The 25,240-nt window shown below is 36.4% G+C and overlaps 1 protein-coding gene across 1 annotated transcript in view; it reads left to right on the forward strand.

The window, feature by feature from the left end:
• Positions 1-25,240, forward strand: part of Set2 (SET domain containing 2) — a 434,699-nt gene that overhangs the window by 123,662 nt on the left and 285,797 nt on the right. Inside the window, exon 4 of the mRNA XM_090387799.1 lies at positions 18,343-18,394. Within this exon, the coding sequence (XP_090243925.1) occupies positions 18,343-18,394 (52 nt within the window). The remainder of the gene's footprint in view (positions 1-18,342; positions 18,395-25,240) is intronic.

The following is a 25,240-nucleotide window of genomic DNA, read 5'->3' on the forward strand; positions in this document are numbered from 1 at the left end:
AAAATTTTGAATGCAAAAGATTATTTTCTTCACAGTAGGCCTTACCTTTCGGACAAAAATAGCTAGTGAACCACTCTTCAAATAAAGCTTTCGTGACCCAAGCTTTTCTATTAGGGCTCCAAACAACAGGTAGGCTTTCGGCAAAAGTTTATTAAAACCTTTACCTAAAGATCTGGGAGTTTCATTTCTGTAGATAACCATGGGTTATCTACAGAAATGTAGATAACCCATAAAGATAGTCTAGTCACTCTAGTGCCATGTTTCTTAGGAAATTCTCTCGTGTATCCTATCTTGTAAATTAACTTAGGCGATTTTTATGCTTCTAACAGTTTTTTATAGTTTTACTAATTTTATTAATGACCCTCGCATCAGTCTTAGCATATCTTTGTCATTTGTTTATTGCCGAACTCAACCCAACGGTAATAATTTACGATATCAACAAAGACGTTAGCGAGGAGGAGTTTCTTCAAGATCTTTTCAAGAAAAACTTTAGCGACTCAGACATTCCTTGGGAAGTCTTCAAGAACAGCATCAAACTGAGATTCAAGATGAATGCACGCCTGTTGGGCTCCCAGCATTGGGTCGTGGAGGTCTCAGGTATTATTAGACGTCATCTCCTTAGAGGTGTATAAAGCCTTGAATGGTTTAAGCATGCTCAATGCTGATGGGATTCTTCCTCTAGCTCAGAAAAATCACCTGAGAGGGCATAAATTCAAATTGAGGAAAGACAGATGTAGGATAGACGTGCGGAAATTTGCCTTTAGCCAGCGGGTGGTTGGTTGGTGGAACAGACTGCCATCCCTTGTGGTGGAGGTTGATAGCCTAAATAAGTTTAAGGCTCAGCTGGACAGGTATTTTGAACGAACAGAGGGGTGAAGTGGAAGTGGGTTTTTTTTTTTTTTGGCTGATGCTGCATAAGCTTGCTTTCTTGCATCAAATGCCTCTACTAATGCCAATGCCAATGCCATGTAGATAGAATTTTAATCTAATTTCAAATCTGCATTGTTTAATTAATTTGCATTAATTAAATCTGCATTAATTTCTGCATTGCGTCCCAATAAAAGTGTTATTCTATCTTTGGAAATTTATAGCCTGATCGAGCCTTTTCTTTTTTTGCCAGAAAGGTTTTTTTTGGCATTCATTTTCAAAAAAAGGCTTGTTTCATCAACATTAAATATTTGTTGATCTGTGTAGCCGCCGTCATCAACAATTTTCTTTAAAATTTCGGGATATTTTGTGGCTGCATCTTTATTTGCACTTGCCGCTTCTCCAGTCAATGCAACATTATGCAGTCCTGTTCTTTTCTTAAAACGTTCAAACCAGCCTTTACTGGCAGTGAAATTTTCTTCCGTTTCCGCTTCAATCACCTTTTGTTTTGAATAACCTTCTTGAACATTTCTTCAGTTACCGCTCTACCCAAGTTTTCTATTGTTGACTTTTCCTTTAACATTGCAAAAATACTCAAGGCTTTTGTTTTTATGGTCATTGTGCAGATTGGAATTATTTTTTGATTGCAGTCTTCTATCCAAATGGCTAAAAGACATTCCATCTCAATCATCGTAACACTTCTATTTCTTGTGGTTTGTGTGTTGCTGACGATGAAGCAAGCTTACCTTTTTCCTTATATGCACTGGCTTTACTTAAAATCGTCCGAACCATTGATTCAGCCATTCCAAGATGTCGAGAAATTTGTATTTTACTATCACCATCTTCAATTTTATGACTTCAATTTTTTCATCTAACATTATCACTTTTCTTTTCTTTTCTTTTTACCAGAGGCACTATCAGATACACTTTTCCTTTTATCCATAGTAAATAATTACGTACTATATAAAAAATTTAATAGAAATAATTAATTAGTATGCACAGTAATTAATGGCGGGAGATACACAGGAGTCTGCACGTTAACACGCAACACAAGAACAACTGCAACTGATATGCATGTACATAATAAATGCGGTGAGGCCAGTCTTGTCCTTCAGAGTGCATAATGTTAGAAAATATTTCAACTGTTGTAATAATACATGTTTGAAATAATCTATTTCTTTTTATTTTCTTATGGTAGAAAAACAAACTAGCTTCCCACATCTTGCATTCGTTTTTGTTTATTTCTCGATGGCGAAGGTATGACACGACGCGAAATAAACAGTAACTCCCTTTTGTGAACAGAGTGGCTCACTCACTAAGAAAACAATATAACGTTCTCTAATGTTATGCATACTTTAGCAGTGTATTTCGTACCTTAGTACTAACTTTTGTAGCATCACCAACTTCAGTTTCTTTAGGCCAAGCCAAAATACCGCTCTAATCGAAAATTGGTAGCTAAATATAAACCGTGGTAATTCAAGGCACGCTAATTGAACTCACACTAATTGAGGGATTTCTGTACATTATCTGAAAAGATTCCCCATGAGTGTGGTATATACACTGCAGAGTTGTATGCTATAGAGGTAGCCTTGGACTGTATTAAAACTAATAATTATCAAAGGTGTATGGTATATACACATTCCTTAAGTACATTACAGGCTCTATCAATGATGAGATATAATCCTATTCCAGTCCTGTCCAGGATTCAGCAGAAGCTATACTCTCTTTATAAATTGAGTTTCGACACCCGGTTCGCTGGATCCCAAGCCACATTGAAATCAGAGGTAATGATCTGACAGATGCTGCAGCCAGATCATCACAATTTCAGAACAGCCATGACCTGTTAGTCTCCTATACAGACTACAGGCATATAATACACTCCAAATTATTTTTCCAGTGGCAACAATCTTGGCATGGGCAGACCACAAACAAATTCTCTCAGCTAAAGCCTGTAATTGAACCGTGGCAATCTAGTTTGTGCAGGAACTGCAGAGAGGAAGTTGTTGTTCGCCTCCACATAGGACATAGTCATCTTATGCATACTTTTCTGCTGGGGGCAGATGACTGCCCTATATTTGAGAATTGTGGCACTGTTTTAACCATTATTCATATTTTATTTTAATAATTTTTTATATTGTATTTTAAAATATCTCTAAATGGTTTGATAATAATAGAATAAACGAATGTAGCTAAAGATGCAAAGGCTCAATTTTTGTAAGAAACAATTGGGCGGATCGGATTACCTGGTTTATGTAACTTTACTTGGCCACAAAGGTTGGGAACATTGTAAGTACGGGCTTTAATCTGCTTGAGCTGTGACATTGTAATATGGTCATCCTTCCTATATAATGTCAAGATTTTATTGTATTTATTTACTAAATTATAAAAAACAGCAGAAACAACCTCTTGGTATGTTGTGTCCAATATGATGGTATGTAATTTTTTGCTATAATCATTTTTATCAAGTACAACCGCTGTATTTCCCTTATCAGCCTTTTGTATAATAATTTCCTGATTGTTCCTCAATTTGCATAGTGCTTCAGGTTCATTTTTATTCAGTCTCGGTATACTCACAATATTGGTATGATTTATAATCCAATTAGCCTGTTGGATGAAGATATCCAGCATAATTATAGTAAGTTACTTAATGCTGACGTTCTTGAAATGAAACTCTGTAGAAACTCCATTAACATCCACAGACCTTTTTTGATATCAGATGATGGGTCCTATAAACACATGCATCCTTTGAAATACATACACATCGGCACATTTTTTTAGTTTCATTCCATCCTGTGAACACAAGACATCAAAAAGTATTTGTCTAACTCAAGGAGGAAGAAATCTGTCTTCACGTATTTCATATTCGTTTTTTAATCTATTTGAAATTTTGACAATGTTTTCCTATGCTGATAGTTGTGTTGCAGTTGATATTTTTTGGAGTAGTGTTGGGGTCTCAATGGTGATTCCGGATTATTAAATTGCTGTCGTACTGTTGGTATAGAACACATTAAAATGAATTTTATAAATTTTATTTTTGTATTTTAACTGTTTTACGCGATGGACTAGGAGAGTTGGAAAAGAAGCCTTCCCATAAAGGGAGCAGGTAATCCCTGTATTATTTATTTAAGGTTGCAAAATATAGGAGATATTGAGCATATAATAGCTCTTATTACACTAAACATTTGGAATGTATGACAATCATTGTCACCACAAAATGCAATGTCTATTTTGTCATTTCTTTCTATGCACTTGCACAGCCTCCTTATGCTTGAAGAAAAGTCTAGTAAAGAGACTATTATCATGGAAATATCTTTGTTTTTTCCCTTGATGCTTGGAATTGAAAAATGGTGTTTACCTTTTACAGATTTTAACAATATGTCTGCACTGCTCAGAGAATTTCATGTCTGGCTGGCTGCACGATTACTCCCAGGTCTTTTTCATTGTACACTACCCATGTGCAGTACCTTGCATTTGTCAATGTTAAACTTCAGCTGCCATTTCTCAGTCCATCGATCCAATTTTCCTAGATCTTGTTGCAGTTGCTCACCCTGATGACTGTCATTAACGACCCTGCCAACCTTTGTATCATCTTCTAACTTAGACATTGTCTGATATATCTTCATCAATATCATTTGATAAATATTGAAAACAATAATGGACCTAGCACTGAATCCTAGGGAACTCCACTAATAACATTAGTCCACGAAGAGCAGTGCCCATTGATAACCACAAGAGGTCCCATCTCGGTGGAATGGTGGCCACCCATTCTCTAAAAATGCTTCTGCATTTTATCATTGACTGTTCACAGTTTAGCTGAGAGCAGAAAATTACTTTTCACTCCTTATCCTCAGCACAAGATCTCCCTCAACTTAAAACAACTTTTTGAAGACAAATCTAATGTACAGTATTAAAGATAAAACTGCAGGCAGGATGGAAACCTCCTCAACAATTCATTGAGGGAAAATGGACCATAATCTGCCATGCTGGTGCAGTGTGGGTTGGCAGATCGATTGTATTTAGCAGTCAGGAGTTTGAACTCTGGTCTACTCAAAGGGTGTGTGCTTCTGCACTTCCACTCCTGACCACTCTACTATGGAGGCCGTTATGTACAGTATTACACTTTACAGATATCTAAAGTTTGTAAATATTTATAAACAGCTATAATTCAGAACAAAAAAGGGGAATAAATAAAGATAGGCCGAGTCACCCTGTAAAAAAAAAAAAAAAAAAAAAAAAAATGTCTAGATCCTAATAACAGTGTCAAAGGGCTGTGAAAAAATAGTAAATAAATAAATAAAATAAAATATGTAAATTTTCTGTCATGACAAGTTAATAGGTGCAATATAGCCTCAAGAAGCTTTTGCACCTGCAAACCAAAAACAACCAACAAACTATCTTTTAAACTAGGTGTGATCTATGGCACATATGCCACTTATGGCATGCATGGCTCTTTTGCTGTTTTTTTAAAGAACTCCACAAATGTGAAAGTTATTTGAACCTATAGAATTATTTCTCTGCATGAGTTAAAGGCCGAGAAGACAAGATACTTGTGGGCATTAGACTTGAATTTCTGCAGATCGTAAGTTTTGGGAAATACATCTTTTGCACCTCGAAGAATTCATGGAAGGAAGATTATTCCAGAAGACAGAAGATAAATGAAGAAGAAGAAGAAGAAGAAAAGTCTGTTCTCTGATTCTACAGTCGGACAGTAAGTTCATGTTGACTTGTTGACGAAAGCGTCTTGTATCTTTTGAGTTAAAGAGAGAGAGAGAGAGAGAGAGAGATGTAATTACAGATGCAATTCAAAAGAACAGCACCCATGGAAGCCCCTGTAGAAAATGCATGCAACAGAAACTGATCATCTCTAAGAACAGTGTCTAGAGACTGGTCATTAATTAACCTGACTACCCTCTTGAACAGGTAGATTATAACATCCTTCTGTTTGTTGGACGACCATGGGGGGGCATTGACTGGCTAGTGTTTGGTTTTTTTGAGGGTGCTTTGTCAAGATGTATTGGATGAATGTTTTCTATACCAGCATTTTAGAGTGGCAACAAGAAAAAGCCGTACTCGTGATCTGATTATCTGTGGTGCTTATTACTGCATTAAAAATCACAGGTAAAAGAACCACTGGCAGCAGAGATCAGTGTATTGGTGTGAGGTTTACTTAAAGATGTAACTACTATGAATGGCAAAGGGAAGGGATTTTGCTTTCATTAAGGTGACGGTGGTCTCAGACATTTTTAAATTCTGTTTAGTGGATTAAGCGATAACGTTGCCAACGATAAATTCTAAATGGGAGGAATTCAGGGAAGGAATCATAGAAAATACTACTCTTTATACCAACTAAGAGATTGTTCAAAGCTTAGACCCAAATGGATATCAGATGAACTGTTGATACCTGTGGCAGAGAAAAAAAATTCATGGGATGCATATAAATTAACATTATCATTAGTAAAGGCATATCATGCAAGAAAGCAAGCTTCTACAGAATCAGCCAAAAAAACTCTTTTCATTTTGTCCATCCACTCACTCCAAATGTTTGTCTAGTTCTGCCTTGAATCTATTTAAGCTATCAACTTCTACAACAACAGATGGAAGTTTGTTCCAATAATCAACCAACCGTTGGTTAAAGGCAAACTTCTGCACATCTATCTCACAACTGTCTTTCCTCAATTTGAATTTATACCTTCTCAGGCAATTATTCTGAGCAAGAGGAAAAATCCCATCAGCATTGAGCATGCTCAAACCATTCAAGGCCTTATACACCTCAATCAGATCATCTCACAGGTGCTTAGTATCCAGACACTGTAATTTTCAAAACTTAAGCCTTTCTTCGTAAGAGCAATCCTTTGTTCCATTCACTAATCTTGTTGCTCTTCTCTGTACTCATTCCAGCAGCTCTACATTCTTAAAATGAGGCCTCCAGACCTGTATACAGTACTGAAGGTGTGGCCTGATCATTGCCTTATACAAGGGAATAATCATCTTGTCCTTGCCAGAAAAATTCCTGTATATCATTGACAAGAGCTATTCTTGCAGACCATCTGCACTGCTCAGAAAATTTTATATCCGACTGCACAATTACCCCAAGGTCCTTTTCATTCTCTACCACTGTCAGTGTAGTACCACATAGTTCATACGTTACTCAGGGGTTACTGCTTCCCATATGCAGTACTTTACATTTGTCAATGTTAAACTTCAGTTGCTACCTCTCAGCCCATCTACTCAACTTTTCTAGATCCTGTTGCAGCAGCAAACTGTCATTAGTATCATTAAAATCCCTGACAACCTTCATATCATCTGCAAAATTAGACATTAAGCCTTATATACCATCATTAATAAATACAGAAAACAACAATGGACCCAACACTGAACTCTGGGAGACTCGCCTAATAACATTAGCACGAGCAGTATCCATTGATTATCACTCTGTCTTCTCCCACTCAACCATCCCTTTATCCATAGCAGCAATTTGCCTCCAGTGCCACACTGCTCCAATTTGTGCAGCAGGCTTCCATGTGCAACAGTATCAAAAGCCTTCCTAAGATCCAAATAAATGGTATCAAAATTATTCTTTGCATCCAGTTCCTTTGTGAAAACATAATAGTATCGTATCAAATCGACCAGACAAGACTTCCCCTTAATAAACCCATGCTGTGTCCTAAATCCTGTCTAGATGATCCTGCAGTGCCTCCATTAATTTCCTGAAACAGAAGTTAAGTTCTGTAATTACTTGTCGCCCTTTGATCCTCCATTGTGAATTGGGGTCACATTTGCACATCTCCAGTCCATGGCTACCTCCCCTGAGTCCAAGGAAACTCTCATCATAATTAGGGCTAAGGGTTTACTTACTTCCTTTGCTGCATCCTTTAATAAAACTGGATAGATCCCATCCACCTCTGGTGCTTTTCTTATGTTTATCTTCAACAATGTCTCCTCCCACTTTGCTCTCAGTTATTATGAAATCATCTAGCATGACCTTTAGCATTCTCCTCTCCGAATAATTCCTCAGGTGTGAATGTAGATGCAAAATAGTTTGTTAGGTGTGAATGTAGATGCATTTAGTTTGTTAGCTACCTGAGTAGGATCATCAACAGTTGAACCATCGATATCAAGTAGACCAATCTGAGTCATCCTCTTAGTTCTAGAGTTTACATGAGTAAAGAACTATGCTGTTTTTTTTTTTTTGCATCCTTTGCCAAAGATTTCTCGTAGTCTGCCTTTGTGACTTAATTACAGACCAGCTTATATCTCTCATAGGCTTCTGTGTCACCTGTTAATTTATATGTATTCCATGCATTTTTCTTCTCTGTCACATCTCTCATTAGTTCATCTGATATCCATTTAGGCCTAAACCTTCAACAATATTTCTTAATTGGCATGAAAAGCCTAGTAGCTTCCAAGGTTAATTCTTTGAATGCTTCCCATTTTGAATTTGCTGTTGGTAACATCATCAGTTGGTCCCACCATATAGAATTTTAATACTGTCTCAGACCACCGTAGCAAAAACCCTTCCCTTTACTCCTAATGGTAGTTACCCCTTTGAGTAAATCCTGCTTCAGCACACTGTGATCACTGCCGCCTAGTGGTTCCTTTATCTGCAGATGCTTAATGCATGAAGAATCACTACTGATAATCAGATCAAGAGTATTACTCCATCTAGTTGCCTCCTGAACATGCTGGTGTAGAAAATAATCATCCAATAAATACACAAAAGCCTTGCTAATGTATGGTTGACTAACCCACAAATTCCACTCAGTATCTGGGAAATTAAAATCCCCCCATTATAAGACACATTTACTGGCCCAGCCTATTTCTCTACAGTTGTTTATTATACTTATTGAGTCATTAGGCCTATAACACACTTCTACTCTCAATTTTGCTATGTCACACAAAACTGACTCGACACTGCTCTGTCCATCCATGTCAACTGGCTGCACTTCCTTGGATTTTGTGTTTCTTAACTAATAGCATATCCCCCATCTATCCTTCCTGTACACCAGGGGTGGCAAACTTAATTTGTGATGCGATCTACTTTTTTTTCTTCAAAATGCGCCGCGATCTACCATCTCAAGAATTTCATTGCACGTGGTTAAAAAGGTTAATCAACACATATTGAAAAATGTTTATAAATTTTAAAATTAAATACAATTGAAAATTCTTATTTTAAATTCACACCCATATAAATTTTTCATTTATACGTAGTTTGTGTCTTCATATCATCTGCCAAGCTTTCAAAATCGGGAATATACCGTGATAATGCCAACCGTAAAAATCTTCTGTATGCAAGTCCGTAAGAGTAGAGCGATTCTTCGCCTTTGTTCGTTTCAAATATGAAAATGCCAATTGCCATAGGTATGTGGAACCGAAACAGGAATTTAAAAGTTCACTGCATTTTTTACCTTTGGGTACTTTTCTCGGCAAACATATTTTAGGAAGATATCGTTTCACAATGTAATATAATTTCATTTTCAAATAAAAATTTATCCATTTGAAAAATCTTAGCGACTTTTTTGCAATTTGTTTTGTATCTAAGTCGACATTAAATGGTAAGAAATATATTGAACAATGTCTTCAGTTGTTTTAAAATCACTGAATCTGGTTTCAAAGTCATCCACAACTTTCTCAATTTCAGAAACATATTTTTAACTATTAAATTCAAAAACAGGATATTTTTGCAAATGATCTGCATATTTGCAAAATGATCGGATTTTTTTCCCTGCGAGATCATTAGCCATTGCAAAAAAGTGATATTTATATGCAAAAATACTACTAATCAAGTGCATTGAAGTGCCTTTCTACATTTCCTTTTTGTGGGTTTAGCCACGGAAGCATTGCAAATCAAACAACAGCATTTTTCTTTTATCATTACAAAAAAAAGTATTCTAGTTCCCACTCTGGATGAAAATGATATGTTTCGCTCTATTTCATAGTATTCATTTTAAATGAAAGGTCATTAAATTAACCTATAAGTACTGTCCAGTTTTTAATATTAAGTAAGCTAAATAAGAATTCAAAACATAAATTATGCTCTTCACCACGTAACTGCGTGAATTTTCATTAGACAAGCCTAGCGGCTGCAATGGTATTAAAAGCTTTCCTGAAATCCAAGTATATGATATCAAAATTATTTTTTGCATCCAGTTCCTTTGTGACCAAATGATATCCAATCACATTGGTCAGACAAGACCTTCCCTTAACAGACCAATGCTGTGTCTGAACTATTACTGCATTTTTGTCTAGCTGATCCTGCAACACTTCTTTAATCAGTGACTCCATTATTTTCCCCAGAACAAAGTTAAACTAACAGGTCATTAATTGTGTCACCCTTTGAACCCTTTGTGAATTGGGGATATATTTGCACATCTCCAGTCCGTGGGGACTTCGCTCCAATCTAAGGATTGTCTCATAATTATGGTTAGGGGATTTTCTTACATCCCGCACTGCCTTCTACAATATAATGGATAGATTCCATCTACCCGGGTGCCTTTTATATGTTTAATATATGCATAATGCTATTGCTAATTTCAGTAATTTCTCTTCCAATTTGCTCTCGGTTATTTCAAAATCATTTAGCTTGCTGTTAGAGTTTAGTAAACTTCTGTCCTCCCTTTCCTTACAGAATTCCTGATGTGTGAATGTAGATGCAAAATATTCATTGTTTGTCAGCTATCTGAGCAGGATCATCAACAGTCGAACCATCATTATCAAGTGGACCAATCTGATTTCTCCCCTTCCTTCTAGAGTTTACATAAGTAAAGAAGTGTTTATTGGTTTTCTTTAAATCCTTTGCCAAAGATTTCTCGTTATCTGCCTTCGCTTGCCTAACCTCCTTTGTGACTTGATTACAGACTAGCTTCCTGATAACTTATATGCATCCCATGCATTTTTCTTCTCTGCCTTCATCCTCATTAGTTCATCTGACCTCTATTTAGGTCTAAATCTTGAACAGTATTTCTTATTTGGTATGATAAGCCCATACTATAATAATTAATGATAGACACCAGCCAGGAATTAAACTAAAAATTTACTATACAATGAAATAATATACAATGAAATATGATGCAAATAAAATAAAACACTGATTAAATTATAGTTAAAATATAGTTAAAAACAATAAAATTAATTAAAATAAACTAGGTTAAAAGCGATAAAACAATACAATCTGGAGCTTTCGGAGAACTGCCGTCTCCTTCTTCAACAGCATACTACCAGTGCTAAAACACATCCTTAAGTAGCCGGTCCATGGCACTCATGCACGTGATCATCAGACACATGATCTACATTCTCCATGCGCGTATCGGAAATGGAAGTGGCTCGGGAGCGTGTCAAACAGAAACGGTCATCCCTTCTGAGGACAACTGCCTCAAACAGGGGGTGTAAACGGATCCCCCTGTCCCTATTAATAGTATTGTGACTGGATGAACCGATTCGCAAGCTCTCGAGCCACTTGCGTTCCCAAAATCCATGGGCGCGGTCGGTAATGACCACGTCTTCAGGGGAGATCCGATGCTGCTTTTCCCAGAAATGCTCTGCCACAGCAGACCTCGCATAGTTAGCAGTCTTGATAGCGGTCGTTATCAAGACTGCTAACTATGCGAGGTCTGCTGTGGCAGAGCATTTCTGGGAAAAGCAGCATCGGATCTCCCCTGAAGACGTGGTCATTACCGACCGCGCCCATGGATTTTGGGAACGCAAGTGGCTCGAGAGCTTGCGAATCGGTTCATCCAGTCACAATACTATTAATAGGGACAGGGGGATCCGTTTACACCCCCTGTTTGAGGCAGTTGTCCTCAGAAGGGATGACCGTTTCTGTTTGACACGCTCCCGAGCCACTTCCATTTCCGATACGCGCATGGAGAATGTAGATCATGTGTCTGATGATCACGTGCATGAGTGCCATGGACCGGCTACTTAAGGATGTGTTTTAGCACTGGTAGTATGCTGTTGAAGAAGGAGACGGCAGTTCTCCGAAAGCTCCAGATTGTATTGTTTTATCGCTTTTAACCTAGTTTATTTTAATTAATTTTATTGTTTTTAACTATATTTTAACTATAATTTAATCAGTGTTTTATTTTATTTGCATCATATTTCATTGTATATTATTTCATTGTATAGTAAATTTTTAGTTTAATTCCTGGCTGGTGTCTATCATTAATTATTATAGTATGGAAATTCCCAGCCCCATAGGCCTGTTTCAAGATATGATAAGCCCAGTAGCTTCCAAAACTAATTCCTTGAAGGCTTCCCATTTAGAATTCACTGTTTTTAACATCATCAGTTAATGGCACTGTATAGAACTTAAAAACTGTCTGAGACCGCTGTAATCACTTTTACGAAAGTAAAAACCCTTCCCGTTACCCTTGATGTTAGTTACTTCTTTGTAGGTGGTAGATGACTTTCATCAACCGGTGAAATACCACCACTTTGCTTATTGGAGCTTGAAGTGGTGAAACACATGTTTAGACTCTAGAGCAAAGTTTCCGGCATCCCCCCCCCATACTTCTCCTTCAACCCATGCACGGTACTATAGGTTTTGATACCTTTCGTGTTTGGGGTTTTCATAAAAAAAAAAAAAGTAATTTCCACATCAGTACACTGTGATGACTCTCTCGCCTTGCCGTTACTTTTTCTGCAGATTCTTAATGCATGAATAATCACTGCTGATAATCAGATCAAGAGTATTACTCCATCTAGTTGTCTCCCGAACATGCTGCTGTTGAAAACAATCCTCCAATAAATCCACAAAAGTCTTGCTAGCATGTTATTGACCAACCTACAATTTCCAGTCAGTATCTGGAAAGTTAAAATCCCCCATTATAAGACATTCCGATTTACTGGCTCACTATTTCTCTGCATAATTGTTCGTTATACTCATCAGAGCCATTGGGCCTATAACACACTCCTACTCATTTTCCCTTGCCAAGTTCTTATGTCACACCAAACTGACTCAGCATTGCACTGTCCATCTATGTCAACTGGATGCACTTCCTTAGATTTTGTGTTTCTTAACAGCATAACCCCTTCTCCCTTCCTATCGTGCCGATCCTTTCTGTACACATTGTAACTCCCCAAATTTCAATTCTGCATTGCTTATATTTGTGTGACACCAGATGTCTGATATCCCAACAATATCAGCCTTTGATGTCTTACTCTTAGTTACCGTAACACAGCCCATGTATTTGTTCCATGACTCCCAGCAGTTCTTGATATCCCCAATAACTTGCTATCTGGGCTGCTGCTCATTCCAATAGAAGCAGTGCAAGAATCACTTTCTCTCTTCCTGCGGCTACTGTTAATTCTTTTAGTGCATTCAAACAAGGTTCTTCTTCCACCACTTGCACATCAAACTTGGATTGACGAAAACTTTTCTTGAAGGGACTAGATAAAGAAAGTAATGGATTTTGCATACTTGATAAGCGCATTTTCTAATTTAACATATGCCAAACTTAAGGAAGGCATTTTCGTAGGACCTTAAATTAGGAAAGGCTGTGTTTGAAAAACCCAGTTAAAGGAATTTGAATTGGCAGCTTGGCAGCTTCTATTGGGCAATAAAAGTATTTTGGGGAATAAAATTAATAAGGATAGCTGAGATTAGTAGTGGTTGAGGCAACTGAAAATTTGGATTCTGTTAGAAAAGGTGAGGCTTGGCAGATTATTGGTGAAAATGGAAATCATTGAGATTTAACTGAGGTCAAGTATATTTATGAATTAAGCGTGGAAGTTTTTGAGAGGTTTAGATCTCTTTGCTGAGTTTGTTCTTATTGTTTACCTATTCATGATGCTTTCAATATTTATAGTAAATGTAGGGAAGGTGAGAATATATATGAATTAATTTTTGGATGTGGTGTGCCGAATATACTCTGCTTCTTGACCATTCCTCATGCATACACAAAACCTGAACTCAGTGCAGTTACTAGCAGGAAGATTAGAGGCAGAGATTATACACAAGCTGATCCTTCACCTCCTATTGACTTACCAATAGGTTGAGCCTGTGATTGTTAATAGGTCAGGTCAGTAAATTGATTCTGTTAGAAAAAGTAATTGGGGCCTGGCAGATTGTTGGTGGAAATGGACATCGTAGAGATTTTAATGGAAATCATGTATATTTGTCAGTTGGATGAGGAAGTTTTTTTAGAGGTTGTGTCTGTTTTTTTTTTGTATCTTTTTGTATATGAATTTATTCTTTTAATTTGCCTATTCATGATTTATCTAGTAACTGGCCTGCAAAAATAATTTTAAAGATGTAATGGTTTTACCACTTCAAACCAATAAAGAAAGTGGTGGTATTGCAGCAGGTGATGAGTCATCTACCACCTATTACTGCTTGCTGATCTGGAGAATTCGCCATTCCCATGTTGATGGGTATCACACCTTGACCCCTGGTTATGTTGGTTCATCTGCCGATCTTCAGATGGAGATATACTTAGGATTATTGACAGTGTGACCATCATGATGAAAGTGCAGTGAGGGAGATTGTTGTAAAACAATCCAGCTTTGCCAAAATTTGGTACATTTGATTCATAGATGAAATCTGAATGTTACTTGTTTCAGTGTTTTAGACTCCCTAGCTGTCATGTTTGGGGCACGCCACTGGGACTTATTTCCCAGTGGGAAAAAAAAAAACTAAAACTTGATTTGAAAAAAATCAGAAATGAAGCTAAAGACTTGATTTAAATTACACTTGTATGGCAGAAATTCTGACCCAAGTTTTAATATGGTGGATGATTCATATTTGCTGCCTTCTAGTTTTCATTTAGTGCAAGTAAGTATTAGCATTAGTAGAGGCATATGATGCAAGTAAGCAAGCTTATATAGCATCAGCCAAAAACAGAAAAAAAAAAAACACCCTTCCCATTTCACCCATCCATTTCCTCCAAATGTTTGTCTAGTTCTGCTTTGAACTTATTTAAGCTGCTGACCTCCACTACGGTGCCTCTGTAGCCAGGTGGGCAGGAGCGGCAGTGCGTAGCACATGCTTCTTGATTAGACCGGGGTTTGAGCCCGTGACCACCACATATCCCCGGAGCAATATGGCCTTAGTTGCTAATGCTCCTAAAAACCAAATAACGACATAACGACCTCCACTACAGCAGATGGAAGTTTGTTCCAACTATCAACCACCCACTAGCTAAAGACGAATTTTTGCACATCTATTCTACAATTGTCTTTCCTCGATTTGAATTTATATCCTCTCAGGTGAGTAATCTGAGCAAGAGGAAGAATCTCATTAGTATTGAGCTTGCTCAATCCATTTAAGGCCTTATACACCTCAATTAGATCACCTCGCAGGTGCTTAGTCTCCAGGAGCTGCAATTTGCAGAGCTTAAGCCTTTCTTGATAACACTAACCCTTTGTTCCACTCACCAATCTCGTTGCCCTTCTCTGTAATCATTCCAGCACTCTACATCTTTCCTAAAATGAGCCCTCTAGATCTATATACAGTACTCAAGGTGTGGCCTGACCATTGCCTTATACAAAGGGACAATCACCACCTTATCTCTGCTAGCAAAATTCCTGTATATATATCATTGACAAGGCACCATTGGCTACTCTTGCAGCCTTTTTGCACTGCACAGAAAACTTCATATCTGACTGCACAATTACCCCCAGATCCTCTTCATTCTCCACTACACTGAGTGTATTATCACCCAGTTGATGCGTTATTCTGGGGTTACTGCTACCCATACGCAGTACTTTAGATCACCTTTATGAAAGCAAAAACCCTTCCCCTTACCTCGATGGCAGTTAAATCTTTAAGTAAATTTCACCTTAGTACATTGTGATCACTGCCACTTAGTGGTTCCTTTATCTGCAGATTTTTAATGCATGAAGAATCACTGCTGATAATAGCTGATGAATCACAAAGGAACTGAATGCAAAGAATAATTTTGATATCATATACTTGGATTTTAGGAAAGCTTTTGATACTGTGGTACATGGAAGACTACTGTGCAAAGTGGAGTAGTATGGCATTAAGGGCAAGTTGCTACAATGGATAAAAGAATGGTTGAGTGGGAGAAGACAGAGAGTGGTTATCAGTGGACACTGCTCTCCATGGAGTTGGAGCATTAGTAAGATGACATGTAATTTCTGTAAGATGTCCATTTACATTTCTGAAATGTACATTTCTGTAAGATGACATGTATTTGTTAACCTATATTAAATTTATTTTATAAACAGAAAATTGTTTTATTTATTTTTATATATATATTTTTTAATTACAAGTACTTAGAATAAAATTTCTTTAAGTAGTTAGCAAACACAGTTGGTGGTGCTGGGTTCATTGGGAGGATGGCTGTTGAATGCAGCAGTTTCCAGATCTGCCCTTAGGTGGTATGCAATACATTTTTAACTTAATATGTGATGTGGCATGATGTGCTCTAGGAACAGGTTGGCTGCACCTGTTTTAAATAACATCACCAAAAGGCTAATCTGCCAGTTATTTAAATTCTGGGGCACAATAATCACGTTATAAGATGTTACAAGACTGCTTATAATCTTTTGAAATAAAATTTCTAATTAAACTTGAAACAATGTTTATATATCTTGAACCCCTCAGAATATACAAATCATTTTTATTGATTTATTATTAATAAATATTAATTGTAAGAAAGATATTTGAACACGGCGATAAGAGAACTTTTCTTCCGCTGATAAATAAAATTTATTATTTTTTTAAAAAGGTAAAGTGCAGCCATTATCAACCCACTGCAGGATGGAAGCCTCCTCAACAATTCATGCTGAGGACCATAATCTGCCACGCTGGTCCAGTGAGGGTTGGCAGATCGACCGTATTCAGCAGTCAGGGGCTTGAACCCCAGTCTGCTCAAGGAGCGTGTGTGCTACTGCACTCCCGCTCCTGACCACTCAGCTATGGAGGCCGTTATTTATTTAATAGTAATGATAAATAAGTCAACCTATTAAATAACAGGACTGTTGCAATAAAATAAATATAATGAAGTATTTCGTACCTTTAAAATAATTTCCCTGAGCTTGCACACACACTGTTCCATATGTTACCTTCCAAATACAAAAACATTTCCGGAAGTCGTCTTCTGTAAGTCCTTTCAATACTTTGGTAATTTTTTTTTTATGAATCTTCATTATGAGTCTCAATTGTCTTCAGTGGACTTAAATTGGGTTCCCTTAAGTACTCTTTTCAGTTTGGGGAAGAGAAAAAAGTCACAAGGGACTAGGTCTGAAAAGTAGGGTGCAAGTTAACACAGGGATCTGTTTTTTGGCCAAAAACTGGCAAACAGAGAGTGCTTTGTGTGCTGGTGCATTGTCTGGATGAAGTGTCCAACCATCCTTCCAAAATTCAGGGCTTTTTCTTTGAAGTTTTTCATTCAGCCTTGTTAGAACTTCAGTGTATTATGTTTGATTGACAGTCTAATTTGCTGGGATATATTTAGCCATAATAATTCCCTTAATGTCAAAGTAAACAAGAAGCATGGTTTTCATTTTTGATATTCTTGGTGTATTTTTGGGCTGGGGGGATTGTTTTGTCTTCCATTGCATTGACCGTCTTTTGGTTTCTGGGTTGTATTAGAACAGTCAGGTTTCATTGCAATTACAATATTCAGAAAGTTTGACTCTTCAATTTTTTTTTTCAAAACATCTTCACAAATTTGGAGTCTTTTCATTCTTTGATCTTCATTCAAAATTATTGGTACCATCTTGGCATACACATTTCTCATGCCTAAATTTTTCAATTAAAATTTATCTGTTTTTCTTCATCCATATTGAGTTCTGATGCAACCATTCTAATGCTAAATAATGATCACTTCTAATCAATGTCCTCATTTGGTCCACATTTTCATCAGTTTTCATCTGTACTGGACAGCCTGGTCATTCATCGTCTTCCACATATTCCCTCTTCCATCTAAAATTCTTTTGTGCCATTCAAACATAGTGACATAGTGTCTTCCTTATAAACTTGACGTAAAAAAAAAAAAAATAAATAAATTAAAAAACCTTCACATAACTTTCAGCTGGTGTTTTCTTTAGTTTTGTTAAAAAATTGAGAATGATTCTTTGTTCGATTCTTTTGTCATTTTTCTGGAAAACTGCAAAAACAGTGGTAATGAAAACTTGTCTCACTGCAAAGTGAATTAGTGTGTTGGAACATGACTTGGCAGATAACTAGGGAAAGGTTCATGGTCATATGTTGTGCCTTTGTTTTACAGGTGCCACTTGATGGTGGCTGTGTGCACACAATCTCATTATTTAATAGCTATGCCTTGTATATACAGATTATTGCATTTTTTTTCTTTATTGCTGCATATCCTTATTGTAATCAGATCATGGGTAGTAAAATTATCAAAGACAGAAATTGAACGTAGACTCATTAAGATTCTCAGATTTAAGGTGTTGTTTGTGTTGGATCTTAAAATGATACATTACAACTTGCAAGTTGTTTTTTTATATTAATAAAAAAATTTTTATTAAAGAAATTTTTTCTCCTTCTAGTGGTTCACGATGTGCAAATGGAGACTCTTGTACTAACAGAAGGTTTCAAAAGGTAAAATAAAAATAAAATAACAGTTATATTTGTATTGTCAAAATTATTTGCCTGAAATATATATACTGGTTATTTGCAATGAAATAGCTAGTAAAATAACAGATCATCAGAGAAATTTTAAACAGCGGAAGTTTTTTGTATATCCAATTGGTATAAAACCATTTTATTCAGAGTTACTATGTCTTAAGTAATAGAAAGATGAAGTATCTATTTCAGTATAGATAGGGAGCCTCCGTAGCCAGGTGGGAAGGAGCAGCAGTACGTATCACACGCTTCTTGATTAGACCGGGGTTCGAGCCCATCACCACCTAATACGGAGAATGCGGAAAGGTCAGGGAATGACCATCACATATTCCCGGAGCAATATGGCCTTAGTTGCTAATGCTCCTAAAAACCAAATAATAAACAAATAACAAACAAACAAACAGTGTAGATAACTGACTCTTATAGAAAAGGATATTTTATTTAGCTTTAAAAGAATAAAAAGGTGTGGGGTTACTTTTCTGTTTATCTTTCAAGTGTTATAATTATCTGAACTGGTAGCATCTACCAGTATACATTCATATAAGTAACATATTATGTATAAAATTCTTTTAATAAAAGAATTTTATATCCTGGACTTGAGGTGTCCAGGATATAAAAGCTGCGTCTCAAGGAGCACACAAAGGCGATAAGGAATGTGGATTATGGAAAATCCACCATGGCCGAACACTTTTGGGAGAAGCAGCACCATATCTCCCCGGACGAAGCAGTTATCATTGATCGGGCACATAGGTTTTGGGACCGCAAGTGGCTCGAGAGCTTGCGGATTAGTTCCATTGAGAACAATATTTATAGAGACAGGGGTATGCATATTCATCCCCTCTTTGAGGCAGTGATCCTTAGAGGGAATGAACGATTCCACCTGACGCGCTCCCGAGCCACTTCCGGTTCCAACACGCACGAGAACAGTGCACGTGACATGTTCCGTAAACCTGCGGGTATTTAAAGTTACACTGTAAAGTAAAAAAACGTACTGTTGAGAATGAAGGCGGAGCCTTCGAAAGCTTCAGATATTTTATCGCTTTTAATCTGGTATATTTTATGATATTTTGTTTGTTTTATATCCACTGTAAATAGTAATTTATTGTAAGCTTAATTATAAAGTTATCAAAATTTTGGCTTTCGTTTTATTTTATCATTTCAACATACGGTTGTTGAAAAATACTTAAAATTATATCATTCTTTTATTAAATTGCAATTTTTTGAAGATTACATAACATACGTTTTGCAGGCATTCTTCGTTGCCCCCTTCTCTTACTTATACTTTCAATTACTTTGAGAAATACAAATGGGTAAGGCCAAAACTAACAATCTAAATTTATCTAAGATTCTTTATTCTTAGGGAAAAATAGGTTTGCTGTTTTTCCCTTCATCATCATCAGACATTTTAAATCCACTGCAGGATGAAGGCCTCTCCAGCAACTTTCCGGTTCCTTCTGTTTTGAGCACTGGTCATCCATTTACTACCCACAAACTCAAGAATTTCATCTATCCATCTCCGCCTTTGTCTTCCAGGATTTCTTCTAGCTCCTCTTGGGTACCATTCTGTTATTTTTTTAGTCCATCTGTCATCATGTCTTCGAGCTATATGTCCTGCCCAAGACCATTTTAGTTCTTTAGTTTTGATAAGAATGTCCTTTACTTGAGTTTGCTGCCTAATCCATGTGTTTCTCTTCTTATATAACAGTCTGATTCCCAATATAATTCGTTCCATTCTTCGCTGTGTAGTTCTCAGCTTCTCTTCCATTCTTTTGGCGAGTGCCCAAGTTTCACTTCCATAAGTCATGGTGGGGAGTATACATTGCGTCATTATTTTACGTTTCAGACAAACTGGGATATTGCTCTTCAGTATGTGACTATATTTCCTGAATGCTATCCATCCAAAATTTATTCTTCTCTTGACTTCCAGCCATTTATCATTATTACAGCTAATAACTTGTCCCAGATAATTATATGACTCCACCTTTTCAATTACTGCTCCTTCAATCATTATATCCCTTTCTGTGTCATACTTGTTCATCATTACTTTTGTTTTAGCCATATTCATCTTTAGTCCTAAATCCTTACTAACTGTGCATAACTGATTAAGATTTTCCTCTAATTCTTTGGGATCGTGGCTTATGACCACAATGTCATATGCAAATCGTAAATTGTTTAGGTACTCTCCGTTCACATTGACTCCTTTCTGCGACCAGTCTAATCTTCTGAAAGCTTCCTCAAGGGCAGCAGTAAACAGCTTCGGAGATATTGTGTCTCCTTGTCGAACTCCTTTCTCGATTTTAAATTTGCTACTGTCTTTGTCTAGTCTAATAAAGGAGGTAGCACTCTCATATATTTTCTTCAAAATCATAATATGTGGGGTGTCTATGCCTTGTCTTTCTAGTGCCCGAAACATTGCCTTATGCTGTATGGAGTCAAATGCCTTTTCATAATCCACAAATGCCAGGCATAATGGTGTTTTATATTCATTTGCTTTCTCCATTAGCTGTGATATTACGTGAAGGTGATCCATAGTTGAGAATCCTGTCCCAAAGCCAACTTGCTCTTTCGGTTGATTCTCATCAAGTATTCTTTCTAATCTGTTAGTAATGACCCTTGTGAACAACTTGTAGATGTGGGATAACAAGCTAATTGGTCTATAATTTCCAATTTCTGATTTATCTCCTTTCTTATGCAGCAAAACTATGATTGCATTATTCCACTGCTTAGGCGTCACATCTTTTCGAATGCACTTTGTGAAAAGCCTTGACAGTTTTTGTGTTATGTCTCTTCCTCCCAATTTTAACAACTCTACAGTAACTTCATCTTCCCCCGTCGCTTTCTGATTCTTCATTTTCTTCAATGCATGTTCTAGCTCATCAGAATATCGGGTATGTCATATGTTTTGCTACTTTGCAATCTATCTTCCTCACTGCTGACATCATTCCCTCACTCCTTGTATAATTCTCTATATTAGTCTTCTGCTATTTGAATTATGCCCTCTCTGCTGTTTATAAGTACACCATCGCTGTTCTTCAGTTTCAGTATCATTTGTCTTTCTGTATTACTGCTCATGGCTGCTGATTTAAATTCTTTGTTTTCCCTTAATGCTTTTTCTACTTTTCTTGTGTTAAATCTTCTTATGTCCTCTCTGAGTCTCTTTCTAATGGCTTTGCATAACTCAGTATACTCAATTTTCTCCCTGTCAGTGTTTTTCTTGCTCTTCATTTGTCATCTTCGGTTCATCATGACAAGTGTTTCTTGACTAATTTTTTGTTCTTTGGATTTATTTTTTCCTATAGGTTTCTTGGGCTTTATCACTTTCAGAAAGTTGTAATATTCCTCGTCGATATCTTGGTCCTGAGCAGTCTGCAGAAGCTCAAACTTGTTCTTAAGTTCCAGTACATACTGTTTTTTCTCCTCTTCTGTTATCTCAAAGACCTTTGTATTATTTACTCGAGTCAGTTTTTTCCTTTCCTTTCCTACATCTATATCAAGTGTACATCTTACCATTCTGTGATCACTTCCAACATTTACCTTATTCAGGACGGTAACATCATTCACAATATATCTTCTGTTAGTGAGGATGAAGTTGATTTCCTTAGTTGTTAATCCATTTGGACTCTTCCATGTCCACTTTCTGTTCACCCTTTTCTTACCCTTACTTATTTTTCACTTACCTTGCTTCAACTACAGATGCAATAAAAAATAAACATTTGTCATTATCCAGTGTTCATGACAAAAAAAAAAAAAAAAAAATTGACACGAGCATCATTTCCACAAAACTCTTACCTATTACATTAGTCCTACCTACCAACCAAACTTCTACCTGTTTATATTAGTAATATTTACAAACAGGAATTTTTGCACACAAATTTCCCGCAGTTCCATATTTCATCCCATTGCTTAATGTCTGTTAAACTATGTTAATCCTGTGTCTCATTGAGTTCTTTATATTGACATTTCTTCTGATAGCTGCTATCATTAAACTGCATAGCATTTGAATTTTTCAGAAAAATTATTCTTGTGATAATTAGTATTAAGATAAAGTTTATATTTTAATTTTTCCTTGGAAATAGATATTTTTAGTATGCAGTGAGTTTGCCAAAATCGGAAAAGAGCATTGAGTTCTTTAAGAAAAATGCCATCAAAGAAAATATTTTTTAATTGTGGTTAGTATTTAAAGACTTTTGCATCATAATGTGTATATTTCCTTTAGGCACTGGTTAAATTTTTCTACATGTTATATGCACATCTTATTGTGTAACTAGAGGGGCATTGCAGATTTTTTTTTTTTTTTGAAAAAATTTACATGGGCAAATGAATGCTGTTCAATTGGTAGCAAGAAATAGCAGCAGCTTAGTAATATCTACCACTGGAAACTCCTTACATTACCATGCAATTTCTCTGTTATTTATTTCATGTTATAGTTTATTCCAAATGCACCTATTCAGTGGTATGCTAGTCTAAATTCTGAGTGCAGTATATGCATTCATCAGTTGTGCTACATGTGTTTTGTTTTGCACTGGACGTCTGATGTTTTTCCGTGGTAGGTTTTAAACAGCCAATTATTTGACTGAAGGGAAAAAAAAAAGTGTTAATCAAACAGAAAGATTGAAGAAGCCAGTGTGGTTCATCATTCATCGCATTTGGCTCACGTTAAACATTCCATTAGTATACAAGTTTTCAGTAAAAAAAAATTTTTTTTTGTTGGCAGATACAACCAAGCTGACAAACATTTTCTTTAGCATAAAGCAGTGCTTCTCAAAGTGGGCGATATCGTCCCCTGGGGGGGTTAAATTATCCATGGGGGCATTAGGCATGAAAGAGGGGTGACAGGGGGCAGATGGAGCACCATCAATGATTGGCCTTTACAAGAGTTTTATGGCTTATTCAGAAAATGCTGTGCCAAATATTACTGTTCATTGTGTCATTCACCGTCAGCATTTAGTTGCAAAAAAACTTGGTGATCAACTGCACAATTCTCTACAAACTGTTATTACTGCTATAAACAAATTAAAGCACATTCTTTGAATGATCGTATATTTCGAAAGCTTTGTGATCAAAATGGTGAAGATTTTGAACGATTGCTACTTCACTCCGAGGTTCAGTGGCTGTCAAAAGGCAACTGTCTCGACAGATTTTATGAACTCTTTGATACTGTTGTCGAGTTTTTTGAAGATAGGAACAACGACCTTAGTAATGACCTCAAGAAAATGAAAACTGATATTGCTTATCGTGCAGATTTATTTACTAGATTCAACTCAATGAACTTACTTTTACAAGGACAAGATGTAATTCTTATTAAGGCAAAAACTCAAATTTCAGCATTTATTTCAAAATTAAAGCTTTTTATGCGCAACGTAGGACAATGTGAATTGTATCAATTTCCAAATCTGTTGGAAATAGAGAAAAAAGAAAAAATAGCTGATGAAACTCTACTAACTTTTTGTAATCATCTAGAAATATTGCACAGAGATATGCAGGAAAGATTCGAAGATCTCCTTAATTTGAAAATTCCAGATTGGGTTATAAATAATTTTTTTTAAATAATGACGATGGTGAACGTTTTGTAGAAGAAGAATTGATTGAGTTACAAAATGAAGTTGAACTGAAGCCAAAATTTCAAAATTCATATCAGAAATTTTGGTTACAAAAGAAAATCCCTGACCATTATCCTGCATTGTGGGGAATTGTAAAAAAATTACTTATTTCTTTTCCAACATCATATCTAGTCGAAACCGGTTTGGTTTCAGTGCTGTATTTCAATTGCTGACAAAACAAAACAAAGAAATTGTCTGGATGTTGTTAAATGTGGCGATTTACGACTTCTACTTACAGATATTAAACCTAATATTGATAAGCTAATAAATCTCCACCAAGCTCATCCATCGCATTAAATATCAAAATATAATTAAATTTCCATTAATACCATGACTCATTTATGTAATTAACTTTAATTTTTATGACTTAAGGCGCCTCCTTAGCCAGGTGGGAAGGAGCAGCAGTGCGTAGCACACACCTCTTAATTAGACCGGGGTTCGAGCCCATCACCACCAAATACGGAGGATGCGGAAAGGTCAGGGAATGACCACTGCATATCCCGGAGCAATATGGCCTTAGTTGCTAATGCTCCTAAAAACCAAAACAGCAAACAACGTTTATGACTTAATTTAAGTGTGACTATAACTGACTTTATTTATGTAGTTGTAATTTTTTACGAAGAAGGAATAAAGTGCATAAATAGTTTTCTTTATAATTCACACACATTCATGCAGGGCTGCATTTATGTTTTTAGAGGCAAACAGACAAATATTCATTTCAGTTATTTAGCTTCACTTTATATTGGTGGACTAAAAAAAAAGCCCCAGTGAGGGCTTTTTTTAGGGGGGTGGTTATCCAAAAAAGTTTGAGAAGCACTGGCCTAAAGAAAGAAAATGTTGCCTAAGTGAATGAATGGGTGGTGCACTTTTGTACAATTTGAGTATTTTTGAGTATTTAGTGTGTAAGGTTTTACACACTATGCACATATTTTACACATTTAGCAGTTACATAGTGTGCACCAACAAGCGAGCGAATCACAGTTATCTAATTTTTATATGTTCATACCTCTCTAATTGTGTCACCATCACTGATACAGAGTTGAAGTCAAAATTACAGGAACTCCCTGACTTATGGAAATTCGACTTTACATAAGTTTTTACCAGCTGGTGAAAACCTAAAAAATTCGTGGAAACGTATTTTGCATCCCGTAGGAATAAATGGAGGTATCGTGAAAATATCGCAATGTGAACCCAATAACACTTTTTTTTTTTTTTTTTTTTT

Source organism: Mastigoproctus giganteus, chromosome 13 (genome assembly GCF_048544385.1).
Source record: "Mastigoproctus giganteus isolate SK-2022 chromosome 13, ASM4854438v1, whole genome shotgun sequence".
In the NCBI taxonomy this organism is placed as follows: domain Eukaryota; kingdom Metazoa; phylum Arthropoda; class Arachnida; order Uropygi; family Thelyphonidae; genus Mastigoproctus; species Mastigoproctus giganteus.